At 45.5% G+C, this 12098-nt stretch overlaps 1 protein-coding gene across 1 annotated transcript; it reads left to right on the top strand.

Annotated features, from left to right (window-relative positions):
• The first annotated feature begins 6652 nt into the window (after positions 1-6652).
• Positions 6653-11888, top strand: LOC104856822 (nucleophosmin-like). Its single transcript, XM_033766730.1, is given in 4 exon segments — positions 6653-6987; positions 11310-11534; positions 11620-11718; positions 11720-11888. Coding segments are annotated over 4 exon segments (828 nt in total).
• The last annotated feature ends 210 nt before the right edge of the window (positions 11889-12098 follow it).

Raw genomic sequence — 12098 nt, forward strand, 5'->3', positions numbered from 1 at the left:
CTCCCAAGTGCCACGATTATTGGCATTCCTAGCTCTTAATCTTTTTTTTTTTTTTTTTTTTTTTTTTTTTTGTACGGGTGATCAAACTTGGGCCCTTGCACTTGTGAGGCAGAGAGCATTTTTTTAAACATAGGGATTGACCGATCTTAGCCAAGACCTACTGAGTGAGTTTCTCAGGCACCAGACTAGGAAATCTTTTCATTTTGGTACTTTTTCTAATTGTCTCATGATTCTTGGGGAAAAAATTTTTATAATGTCCCATATATGGATGCACTGTGTGTGTATGTATACATGTGTGTATGTGTTGCTGGGGATGGAACGCAGGGCCTTTTATATGTTAGGCAAGCACACTGCCACTGAGTTACACCCCCAGTCTTGAATGACTGTCACTTATTAACCAGTCCCTTATTGTTGAACATTTAGGTTGTTTCCAGCTTTTTTTCATCACACTATAAACACTGACCCACAACACAGGTGCCGGTGTGTGTGTTTCTGTAGGACGGGCCTGGTGTAGGCTAAGCACACACTACACCGAGCTCCATTCCTGGCTGTGGGATGGAAAGTTAAAGCCAGTGGAGTCAAGATAGCACTATCCATAGAAACACACTGTGAGTCACTTTTATCATCTGATGTTTTCCTTGGCCACATTACTTTTCATAACATATTTAATCTGTTATGTATCGAATCTGACATCAAAAGTATCATTTCAAAATAAAATCAAATAAAAATTATTCATTGAAATATCCGCTATGGTCTCAGTATTTTTAGCCCCTCCTTCATACGTTGGGACCTAAGTACTGGTGACAGTTGGTATTAGAAGGTGGGATTTCGGGAGGTGCCTGGATCAAGGGTGCAGCCCTCATGAATGGGGTTAGTGCTGCTACAAAAGAGCCCCAAGAGGGCTGCCCTCACCCCTTCTCCACATGAGGAGACAGAGACAAGTCACCATCTGTTAACCAGTGCCTCAATCTGGGCTTCTCAGCTTCCAGATCCGTGAGAAATAAGCTTCTGTTGTTCCTAAACCACTCAGCACAGGGTCGTTGGCTACAGCAGGTGGATTACTTAACACGGGAAAGGACTGGAACCAGGTTCAGACTCCAGAGCCCGTGCTTCTGTTCAAGCCCATAGATGTCTCCATCTATGGTTATTTAAAGTCTCCCTACATGAGTGATGCAGGGAGAATTGTCAACAGGTTAAGGGAAACCCATCTTCAAATTACAGTACTCCATGTGGTGGGGTTAGACTTCTGGTTAAAAGCGTGTGCCCTGACGCCCTCTAGTGGACATCAGCGTTATTGCAGGGGCTGGCAAATGCTTTGGGGGCCTGAATATATAAAAATATAACTATTACCACGACAGCCTTTGAAATTTAAAAAGTGTCCTCATCAGAGAAAGGTGAGAATCCCTGCAATAAACTCTCACCGCATACTGTCAGAAGAAAGTCACGAAGAGGTTTTTGTTGCAGGTTTAGTCTCAGCTCTGATATGCTCTTGCCAAGTGTACTCAGGCGTATTTGGCTGTATCTCAGATTCCAGGGTTACATGTGGGCGGGTTAGGGCATCTGGTCTTCAACCAGATTATTAGCTCCTTAAGGGAAAGACTTGCACGCCCTCACTTAAGGCTCTGGACATTCCGAGTTTGGAAAGGAGTATTACTGGTTATCAGAATGGTAGAGCACAACATAAACCGGCGCCTGAAATAGAATTTATGGATTGAACCTGCTCGTAATGTCCTTTGCTTTCTTTGCGCTTCAGCCCCAGATTCTTTTCCTGCAAGGGATCACACGCTTCTAGACAGGCTGTCAACCATGTGCCCTGCCCTCCTCTGGCTGTGGGCAGGGTGCGGAGATTTGAATTTTAAGCCCCGATTAGAAGCACTGGTGGGTCAACGGCGCTGGCGAGATCATTAGCGCTGTCTGCCGACTTGGCTTCTCCGTGTGATCTGAGACCTATGACCCAACTCTGGTGACAAAGTGCATTTTCCTTATATCCAAAGTAAATCTAAAAGCTGACACTGCATGTTTTTTGCTAAAAGCCAATTTGAACACGTTTTTGACATAAGCATCAAAGAAAGGGAAGACTTCCAATTGGGAAGTATACAAAAAACTCAGTTTCTCTGGAAGGTGAAATGACAGTAACAACTTTAGTCCCGCACTGCGTAACGTTACAGCGAACAGTGGAATACACCGAATACACTTCTCTGGCCCCGGAATATTATACAGAGCGGAAAACCGCGGCACAGCAATGCTGCAGCCTCTCACATGGCCCCATAAAGTGTGCTCTCCTCTGTGGTGGTGCCGGGTAAACAGTGCCAACCGTGGAACAGTGCACAAGTGCAGCTATGTAGAGGATCTAGTGCCTGGCAGTAGGTGACTGTGCTACTGGATTGTGTTTTTATCATTATTTTACTGTAGCCTTTCTACTTATGGGGAGAAATTTGCTGTAAGATCTGCCACATTACACCAGCCACGGCCTCTGTTCTTCTCTCCTCCTCCTCTTTCTCCCCCTCCCCTCTCCCTCCCTTTCTGCCTCCTCCTTCTCCTGGTTTGCAGTACTGGTGATTAAACCCAGGGCCTTTTCCCTGAGCTACATTCCCAGCCCTTGTTTAGTTTTTATTTGGAAACAGGGTATCACTTTTCCATTGTTTGATTGCATCCAAAGGCCATGTTAGTGATCTCCACCATCAGGCGTGTGTGAGTTCACTCTGAGTTTGCTCCACTACAAAATCACTCAGTGACACATTTCTTGGAACATGATCCAGTCTTAAGTAACGCACGACTACAAATTGATTAAAAAATCGTCCTTTGAAAATCTTACACTATAATTTCTTGACCTGTGAGGGTGTGGGCACCAGCAAGAGCTATTCGGTGAGGAACTCACAAAGAAAGTAAGACCGATTTAAACCAGCACCCGTTTAGGCCAGAAGACCGGACATCCAGCCTCCCGTGCTGTAGCCACTCAGATATCAACAGTGGCTGCACCAGATCCACTCAAGGGATGAACTCTCCACCAGGAGACTTTTGGGATAACCTGGGTGTATTCCCCTTCAGCTCAGCCCCTCTCGACCAGCTGTGTGCTGCCTTCCTCAGTAGCCCCATTCTCCCGTCCTGCCGCAGCCACACTTCCTCTGACACCCAGCGGAAGGGCCACACCCCTTTCTGCACCCACAGATGGGCACCCTCAACCACAAAAGGGGAAGAGCCAAGCCAATTAAGTGCGTAGAGCTCCTCATCGGTTTAGCGGTTTGCATGTCCGGATCATGAGTTGTTAAAGGTAGGAATAGTGAATGGAAATATTTGGCTTCAATACTTCCGAGACTGCTACACAGATTCAAAGATTCAATGCAATCTCAACTGAAATCCCAACAGTAGGGACAGAGATTTAGCTCGGTGGTTCCACCACCTGCTTCCGAAGCGCAAGGACCCAAGTTTGATCCCCGGTACCAAAAGCAAACAAACAAAAGCAATCCCCACAGTATATTTTACAGAAGTAGAGAAAACAATCCAACAATTCTTTTGGAACAAGAAGAGATCTAGAATAGCAAAAGCCATTCTAAGCAACAGAGACATGGCAGGGGATATCACAATCCCCAACTTCAAACTATATTCTAAAGCCACTGTGATAAAAACAGCACGGTACTGGCAAAGAAACAGACCTGAGGATCAGTGGAATAGATTAGAAGATGCAGAAACAACTCCAGACACACTCCATCACCTCATCTTGAACAAAGGAGCCAAACCATCCTCAGTAGAGGAAAGATAGCCGCTTCAATAAATTGTGCTGGAAAAACTGGATTTCAATTTGACAAAGATTAAAACTAGACCCCTATCTTTCACTATGCATTAAACTAAAATCAAAGTGGATTAAAGATCTAAATATTAAAACAGAAACATTAAACTTGTTGGAAGACAGGTAGAACTCTTGAAGACATTGGCAGAAAGACTTTTATGAACAAATCTTCAGTAGCACGGGAACTAGCACAAAGAATCAACAACTGGAATCTTATCTTATTAAAAAGCTTGTGCACTGCAAGAGAAACCAACAGAGCTAAGAGACAGCCTACAATGTGGGAAAACATTTTTACCAGCTGTCCCTCAGACAAATGCCTACTATCTAGAATACATAAAGAATTCAAAAAAATCAGACCCCCCCCAAATATAAAGACCCAATTCAAACATGGGCAACTGAAATGAACAGATATTTCTTGGACAAACAAGTAAAAATAGTAAATAAATATATGAAAAAAATGTTCAACATCACTGGTCATTTGAGAGATGCAGATGAAAACAACACTAAGATTCCACCTCACCCCAGAAAAAAAAGCTGCTGTCAAGAAATCAACCAATAACAAATGCTGGCAGGGCTGTTGGGAGAAAGGAAACCTTATTCATTGTTGGTGGGAGGGCAGACTGGTGCAACCACTGTGGAAATCAAGATGGAGATATCTCAAACAACTAGGATAGGATGTCCCATTTGACCCAGCTATCCCTCTGCTTGGTATCTTCCCAAAAGAATTTAAAGAATCATACCACAGTGATATATGCTCACCCATATGTATAGCAGCACATTTTGTAGTAGCTAAAACTTGGAAACAGCCTAATTGTCCATCAACTGGAGTCTGGTTTTTCTATAAAATGGAATACTACTCAGCCATAAAGAATGAGAAATCAGAGACATTTATAGCTGAATGGATGCATATTGAGGCCATACTCTTAAAGTGAAATAAATAGGACACAGACATGTAAATACTGAATCATTTCTCTGGTGTGAAAAACTAAAAGTGTAAGTAAGGTTCAAATTGTGTAATTGATAATGTGAAATGGGAAGAAAAGGGCTAAAGGTATAGGGGAAGTGGAAAGAGTAGGGGAAAGGATAAAAATAAGAGAAAAGGAAAAAAATGGAAACAAAGTCTTTGTAAATCGGGAGGGGTGGAAGAAGTGAAGGGAGGGCAGGGGAGTGGGGGAAAAAAAGAACCAAGACCTGTCGTGTAAAGGTAGAAGATCCTAATGGTGAACGTAACTGTACTGTGCACCTAAAAAGTACCAATAAACTTAATGAGAAAAATTTTGGCTTCAGAATATTCACCAAATCAGTCAATGACCTCTTTGTCTAAGGATACAGTTCCTGTGGCAGGTGTGGAAAGTCGCTCTGTGAACCGAAGTGCAATGATGGATAAGTGGCTCTAGGGGAATTAACTGTGTGCTTGAGCAGCGGTGACAACGGGGAGTCAGGGAAGTTCCAGTTCCAAGCTCAGCAGCATATTTTACTGTAGTTGTGGAGATGTCATGGAAATCCCCCCAGGTGACAAAACCTTACTCTAAGGTGACAGACATGGACAATGGAGCTGAAAAGGCCTATGGCAGCACGTCCTTAAATCCAGCCAATGACAGGCCTCTGCGCTGCTGATGTCAGTGCTACTGATTTTGCTGTGCTACTGTTTGAAGGAGATGCACTAAAGAACATCAGTGCTAACTTTAAGTCTAGATTTTTAACTTTTAACACAACTCCATAGTTCGGAGTTTCCAGTGGCGTCTGCTCTCCCATCCCTACCAGGGTCTTCCCTCTAAGACCACCCAGCCGCCCACTTCCTGTGTATCTGTTGTGGGAATAATTTAGGCTATGCAAATACTCATCGAGGGCATCATTTCATAAACACGGCTCCGTTCAGGGCATTTCCTCTTCTTACTGCATTCTGGAGAGCTCATCACAGAGTACAGAGGAGACGCTTTCCTCTTCATGGCTACATAGTATCACGTTCCTTGCCTGAATTGTGCTTTATGCAATCAATCAGTCCTTCGATGGACGTTTCATTCTAAGCCCTTGCCTTTACAAATACTGCTGCCACACAGCGCTCAGTGGGGGCCAGACTGACCTCTAAGGGGGTGAAAATGATTTCTTGGCGTGGGGGTAAAGAAATCTTTTTCTATACAAAGCACAAGATGTACACCTAGTAGCTCATAAACAGATATGCAGGATACTTGTGGTATTAACATTTTTTTGAGGGCAGGGGACAGCAATTAGGGAAGAAGATGTACAATGTTTTGTCAGGATGCTAGCAGTGAAGAAAGCTGAGAAACACTCCCTTAGCCCGAGCTGGTTGAGTAGCACAGGGCTGCAGACCATGACTGGCTCCCGTCTGGCCTGCTGCCACCCCTGGACTGTGCACGTGGGAGCAGAGTGGGGAGGCTGCTAGCAAGGAGAAATCGGGGTGACTGCTGGAGCTCAGCCAGCAATTAATTGTCTGGGGCCAGCGTCTGGGGAGGGGCATCAGGCCGACCCGCTTCTGCTGCAGGTATGAGGAGCAGACCACCAGGAAGGCAGCTCTCGGAGGACGGTGTCCTCTCTTCCCCACCTTGCTCAGAATATTGAGTCACTACTATCTTAAGAGTTTCTTGATTTACAAAGATCCTCACACATGCTCCCTCTTGGCAAGTCCACCCCTTTCTCACCACCCACGCACTCCCTCGGCACTGGTAACAGTCAGGGACAGCTCTGCACCTGCCTTGGGTGGAATCACGATTCCCTTTCTTTGAGAAAAAGAGGAACCGAGGGGTACACACAGGTACAGAGCCACTCGAAAGTGATTTCAGGCCCTTCTCCAGTTGAGGGCTGCAGCAACAACGTTTCAGTCAGCAGGGCTGTGCAGGGGCACACATGGGCCTGGCTCACACGGAGCGAAGACCCCGCCCCCCAACCCCTGCTTCCCTTCACAGACCATCAGCTGTGTTTCCCTCCCCAGAGCCAGCTAGCTTCCCGCATCTGCCCGGGGAGGACAGTTTCTGCACACGGTTGGAGGAGCTCATGCTCTTGGGCGGGAGAGGGAGAAGTCAGCAGCGTGCTGACGGCCTGCGGTACAGCCAGATGAAGAGAGCTTGTCTGAGGGCTGCCCCCGGGGAGCACCTGGCCTGTGGCCGGAAGGGCTGTGTGGGGCGCTGGGCTGGGGCTCCTCGCCACCGCAACCCCGCTGGCTGCCAGCGGCCCTCACTACAGTGAGTGTTGCGATCTCCCTGAGTTCTCCTCTTCCTTATATTCCAAATAAATTTAGATAAATATTTAACCAAGTCCATCAGAGCAGAGGCAGAAGGCACCTGGTGTTCCTATCAGTGTACCTAACCAGTGTTCCTATTTTTTCCAGATATCCTTTCTCTGCGCATTGGAATATTTAGATAGACGTTGTTTGATGATCAGGACTCAAGTCCTGAAGCCATAAAGAAAAAGATTGAGGCACTTGCTTATATAACAAAACAACAACAACAACAACAACAACAACAACAACAACGCATGCATGACAAACACCATCAGAATGAAAAAAGCAAATTCTAACTGAGAAATCACTGGCAGATCGTTTTCCAGCAAGAGATTAATTCCTGCAGACATTAAAAATTCACAGAAATCAATAAGGATCAATAGCCTAATGGGAAAAGTGAGTGACATGATTCCAATTGCAGGAAAAGAAACGCACATGACTCCTAGAACAGGAGAGGTCATCAAGCCCACTAGTTAAAAAAAATGCAAAGTAGGAAGATAGCGAGTTTGAGTCTGACCTGTGCAATTTAATTACCTAGCAAGAGACTCTGTCTCAAAATAAAAAATGAAAAAAGGAATGAAGATATAGTTTGTACAGAGGCCCTAGGTTCAGTTCCCAGTACTGAAAACAAACAAACAAACAAACAAACAGCACAACCACCAAGAGCATTTTGCAAATTCTTAAAAGTAAGACAAGGTCTCACTATATAGTTCAGGCTGTTCTTGAACTCACTATGTAGGGCTCACTATGTAGCCCTGGCTGATCTTCCTGCCTCAGCCTCCCAAGTGCTGGGATTACAGGTGTGCACCACCAGACCTTGCTGCAAATTCTTACTGGGAATTGGGAAAATGGGGTCTTTCTCTATGACAGAGATTCCTTCTCCCGCTGGGTGCCCATCTCTCAGTTACTTGGAACTGGAAACTTCCTCTGACACTCGGTCCCACACCAGGTGTCTGCTGCCTCTGCTCCTCTCTCAACACTGGAAGATGGGAGATAGGAAGTCTGGGAAGCCACCCGTGGAGGCTGTGTGGAGTGGGTGCAATCCCTGGGAGCTTTGTTTTTCCGTCGGCGCACCCCACAATGGGGTAGACAAAAGGTCAGTCCACAGCTGTCCTCCACTACCTCAGCATTTCCAGTCAAAACGAAAGAGCAAGAGGTGCAGCGAGGCGGCGTGGATGATACCGAATAGAGGCTGAGAAGAAGCTTCTAGCAATTACAATGGCTTGGTTGTGGGAAGCTGGGGGCACACACCCCTCAGTTTTCATTTCTCCTCAGAAAATACCTCTGGAAAAGCTCTGAAAGTTTTTCCCGCCTCAACTTTCTTTCCGATGTAGCCCTGTGGTTCCCTCTAGTGGGACTAGAGGGAACTACAGCCACTCTTTTTAGAGGAGCTGGTCTGTTATTTGCAAATTTTTAACAAGATCCAAAGTTACACAGGCTTGGAGTATTTATACGAGAACCCAGCGCAGTTTATTGTTCACTCCTAGAGCAATTCTGTCCAGCGTGAGAAGCCTGTGTATGCAGGTTCCAGGATTCCATGCGCTGCCCTGGTCTTCACATGAAGCACGATGCTGAGGGAGAATAGCATGAAGATGGCTGGGTGTGTTCTCCAGACACGAAAGCCTAAGAACAGCGTGAGGCACTTACTAAAAGGAATAGATGTTGAACACTCCTTAGTTTTCAGCTTTTCATGAGGCTAAAATCCAAACGGAACCAAACCGGACTTTAGCCAGAAGACCATGATATAAGACTTCGAGAACACCTAAGCCAGTCCCCTAGCTTTAGCCCTTGCAAGTTTTCCATCGTGGTGGTCGCAGGGCAGCATCCACCTGGGCAGTGAAGAGAGATGATGTGTGGCAGACCCCGTCCTATGTCAGTCTGCACACACCTAACGCAGGCCAGGCAGCTCCCTAACCCTCCGGCTCTGGGTCGGGCTCCTCCCTCTTGGCCCAAGCCCTGGCTGTAGTAAGCGGGATTGCCACCACGCAACTTGGAGGGCAGAGCTTGTCTTGGTTTCTTCTCAGCGGTGGTTTAGGTTCCCAGCCTTTCCTGCTTTTCCATTTGCAAAGGGCTTTGTCACTTCAATAGGCCAAATTTTATGCAGAGCCCTTCTGTCCCTCCTTAGCAGCCCTGCCTTCCTCCATTCCCGAGAGGCCTTGAAAGCACCTGACAGACACTAATTTTCCTCTCTGTCCTCTGTGCTACCCAGAAGGGATTTCTCCTGCTTGCTTGGAGTTGAGAGAAGCAGGCAGGAAGCTGGGGGAAATCTTGCTTGAAGTAGTTAAGCCACACAATTTAAATCCTGCCTAGGAGGGGGGGTTCTCTCAAGAGCTGACTCGGGGTCTTCACCATCTCAAGTGTTATTTCTACTGGAAAGATGATTGCTAGTTCAGAAAGTAATCAAATTAATTTGCACTGGGCACTGTACCTAGCTCAGGACACACACTGGTGGGCAAGGCAGACTGGTGCCTGCCCTCTTGAGATTTACCAAGCAGGAGATGGAGATTAAACAAATACGGTAATCAATGATAAGAAAGGCTGGAAAAAGGGAAACACAGCGGGGGTGTGTGACAGATCGACCTGATTTCATGTGAGCACAGGGAGAGCACACCTGGCCAGCAGGCAGAGGAAGGACGGAGAGGCAGGGTACGGCCAGGGGAGAGAAGCTCAGAGAACTGAGATCAGGTATGACTTAATACTGCCTCCACACAGGAACCCTTTGGCCTTTCTCACTACCTCAGCTATTTTAGGAAAATGGAGACGGGAGATCTAGTTCTTAATCTGTAGGCAGAGACACGCCTGAGGGTATCACAATCCCCAACTTGAAACTATACTACAAAGCCACTGTGACAAAAACGGCATGGTACTAGCAAAGAAACAGACCCAAGGATCAGTGAAATATATTAGAAGATGCAGAAACAACTCCAGACTTACCCTGCTACCTCATCTTTGACAAAACAGCCTATCCTCACTGAAGGAGAGATAGCCTTTTTAATAAACGGTGTTGGAAAAACTGGATTTCAACTTGCCAAAGATTAAAACTAAACCCCTATCTTTCATCATGAACTAAACTAAAATCCAAGTGGATTAAAGATCTAAATATTAAAATAGAAACATTAAACTTGTTGGAAGACAGGTAGAACTCTTGAAGACATTGGCACAGGAAGACTTTATGAACAAACCCTTAGTAGCGTGGGAACTAGCACAAAAAGAATCAACAACTGCAAGAGAAATCATCATCAGGGCTAAGAGACAACCTACAACGTGGGAAAGCATTTTCAGCAGCTGTTCCTCAAACAAAGGCCTACTATCTAGAATATATAAAGAATGCAAAAAAATTAAGACCCCCAAAATATAAAGACCCAATTCAAAAATGGGCATCTGAAATGAACAGACATTTCTTGGACAAACAAGTAAAAATAGTAAATAAATATATGAAAAAAATGTTCAACATCACTGGTCATTCTAGAGATGCAGATGAAAACAACACTGAGATTCTGCCTCAGAAAGAATGGCTGCTATCCTCATCCCAGAAAGAATGGCTGCTATCAAGAAATCAACTAATAACAAATGATGGCAGGGTGTTGGGAGAAAGGAAACCTTATTCATTGCTGGTGGGAGTGCAGACTGGTGCAACCACTGTGGAAATCAATATGGAGATACCTCAAACAACTAGGACTAGAGGTTCCATTTGACCCAGCCATCCCTCTGCTGGGTATCTTCCCCAAAGAATTAAAATATCACAATGATACATGCACACCCAAGTTTATAGCAGCACAATTTATAATAGCTAAAATTTGAAGACAGCCTAATTGCTCATAAAATGGAGACTGGATAAAGATGATGTAGTTTTTAAAATAAATTGGAGTAGTACACAGCCATAAAGAACGAGAAACTAAAGACATTTATGCTAAGTGGATGCACACTGAGGACATCCTCTTAAGTGAAATAAATAGGACACGTGTGTAAATACTGAATAGTTTCCCTGGTGTGATAAATTAAAAGTGTAAATAAGAATCAAAATGTATAATTGACAATGTGAAATAGGAATAAAGGTCTAAAGGTGTAGGGTAAGTGGGAGGGGTAGGGAAAACAGGAAGGGAAAAGAAAAAAATATGAGAAAAGAAAAAAAAGGAAACAGTCTTTGTAAATAGGGAAAGGTGGAGAGGGTGAAGGGAGGTCAGGGGAATGGGGAAAAAATGAGAACCAAGACCTGTCATGTGAAGGTACAAGATCCCAATGATGAATGTGACTGTACTGTATACCTAAAATGTGCCCATAAAGAGAAAAAAGACTACACTTTAAGGTGGATAATGATGAAAAGGAGCACCAGCTGTCAGGAAGAACAGTCAGCTCAGGGACTGGTGCAAAGGTTGAATTGCTCCTTGTGGAAGCAGCAGTGATGAATTCTGAAGCCAGTCCGATTAAAGTAACACTGGCAACACTGAAAATGCCTGTACAGCCAACGGTTTCCCGCGGGGGCTTTGAAATTACACCACCTGTTGTCTTTATCCCCGAACTCAGGACCTTGCGCTTGTGAGTGAGGCAGCAGAAGCTCTGAGCCAAATCCCCAGTCCCCACCACCTATGGTCTGAAGGTTGAAGTGTGGTTCAGGGCCTGTGCATATTCGTGGACAGCATTCAGCAGCTGTGGAGGAAGACGCAGGATCAGATGATGAGGAAGCGGATGTAAAACTTAAGTATATCTGGAAAGTTATCTGCCCCTGGAAGTGGTACCAAAGTTCCACAGAACAAAGTAAAACCAGCTGCTCGTGAAGATGATGGTGACGATGACTTCCGACATTCAAGACCTCCAGCAGCTGGGCAGGACCTTCCTGGCCACCCGGGGCAGGCCGTCTCCTGATGCTGTGGATGCCATATAGGGTGAGGGGCTGGCCTAGGACCCCAGCCCACCCTGAGCAGAACTCTTTGGAACCTGCCTCTGCTCTCCTTGCATTTAGAGTAGGTCACTAATCCCTTCTATGAAGGGGTCAGGAAGGTCAGGAGGAAGATGGGAGGAGCCGTTGGGAACGTACAGCCAACTGTACAGCCTATCCCTCCCTTAGGCATCTGC

Source organism: Fukomys damarensis, unplaced genomic scaffold (genome assembly GCF_012274545.1).
Source record: "Fukomys damarensis isolate Sample0158 unplaced genomic scaffold, DMR_v1.0_HiC HiC_scaffold_21, whole genome shotgun sequence".
NCBI lineage: Eukaryota > Metazoa > Chordata > Mammalia > Rodentia > Bathyergidae > Fukomys > Fukomys damarensis.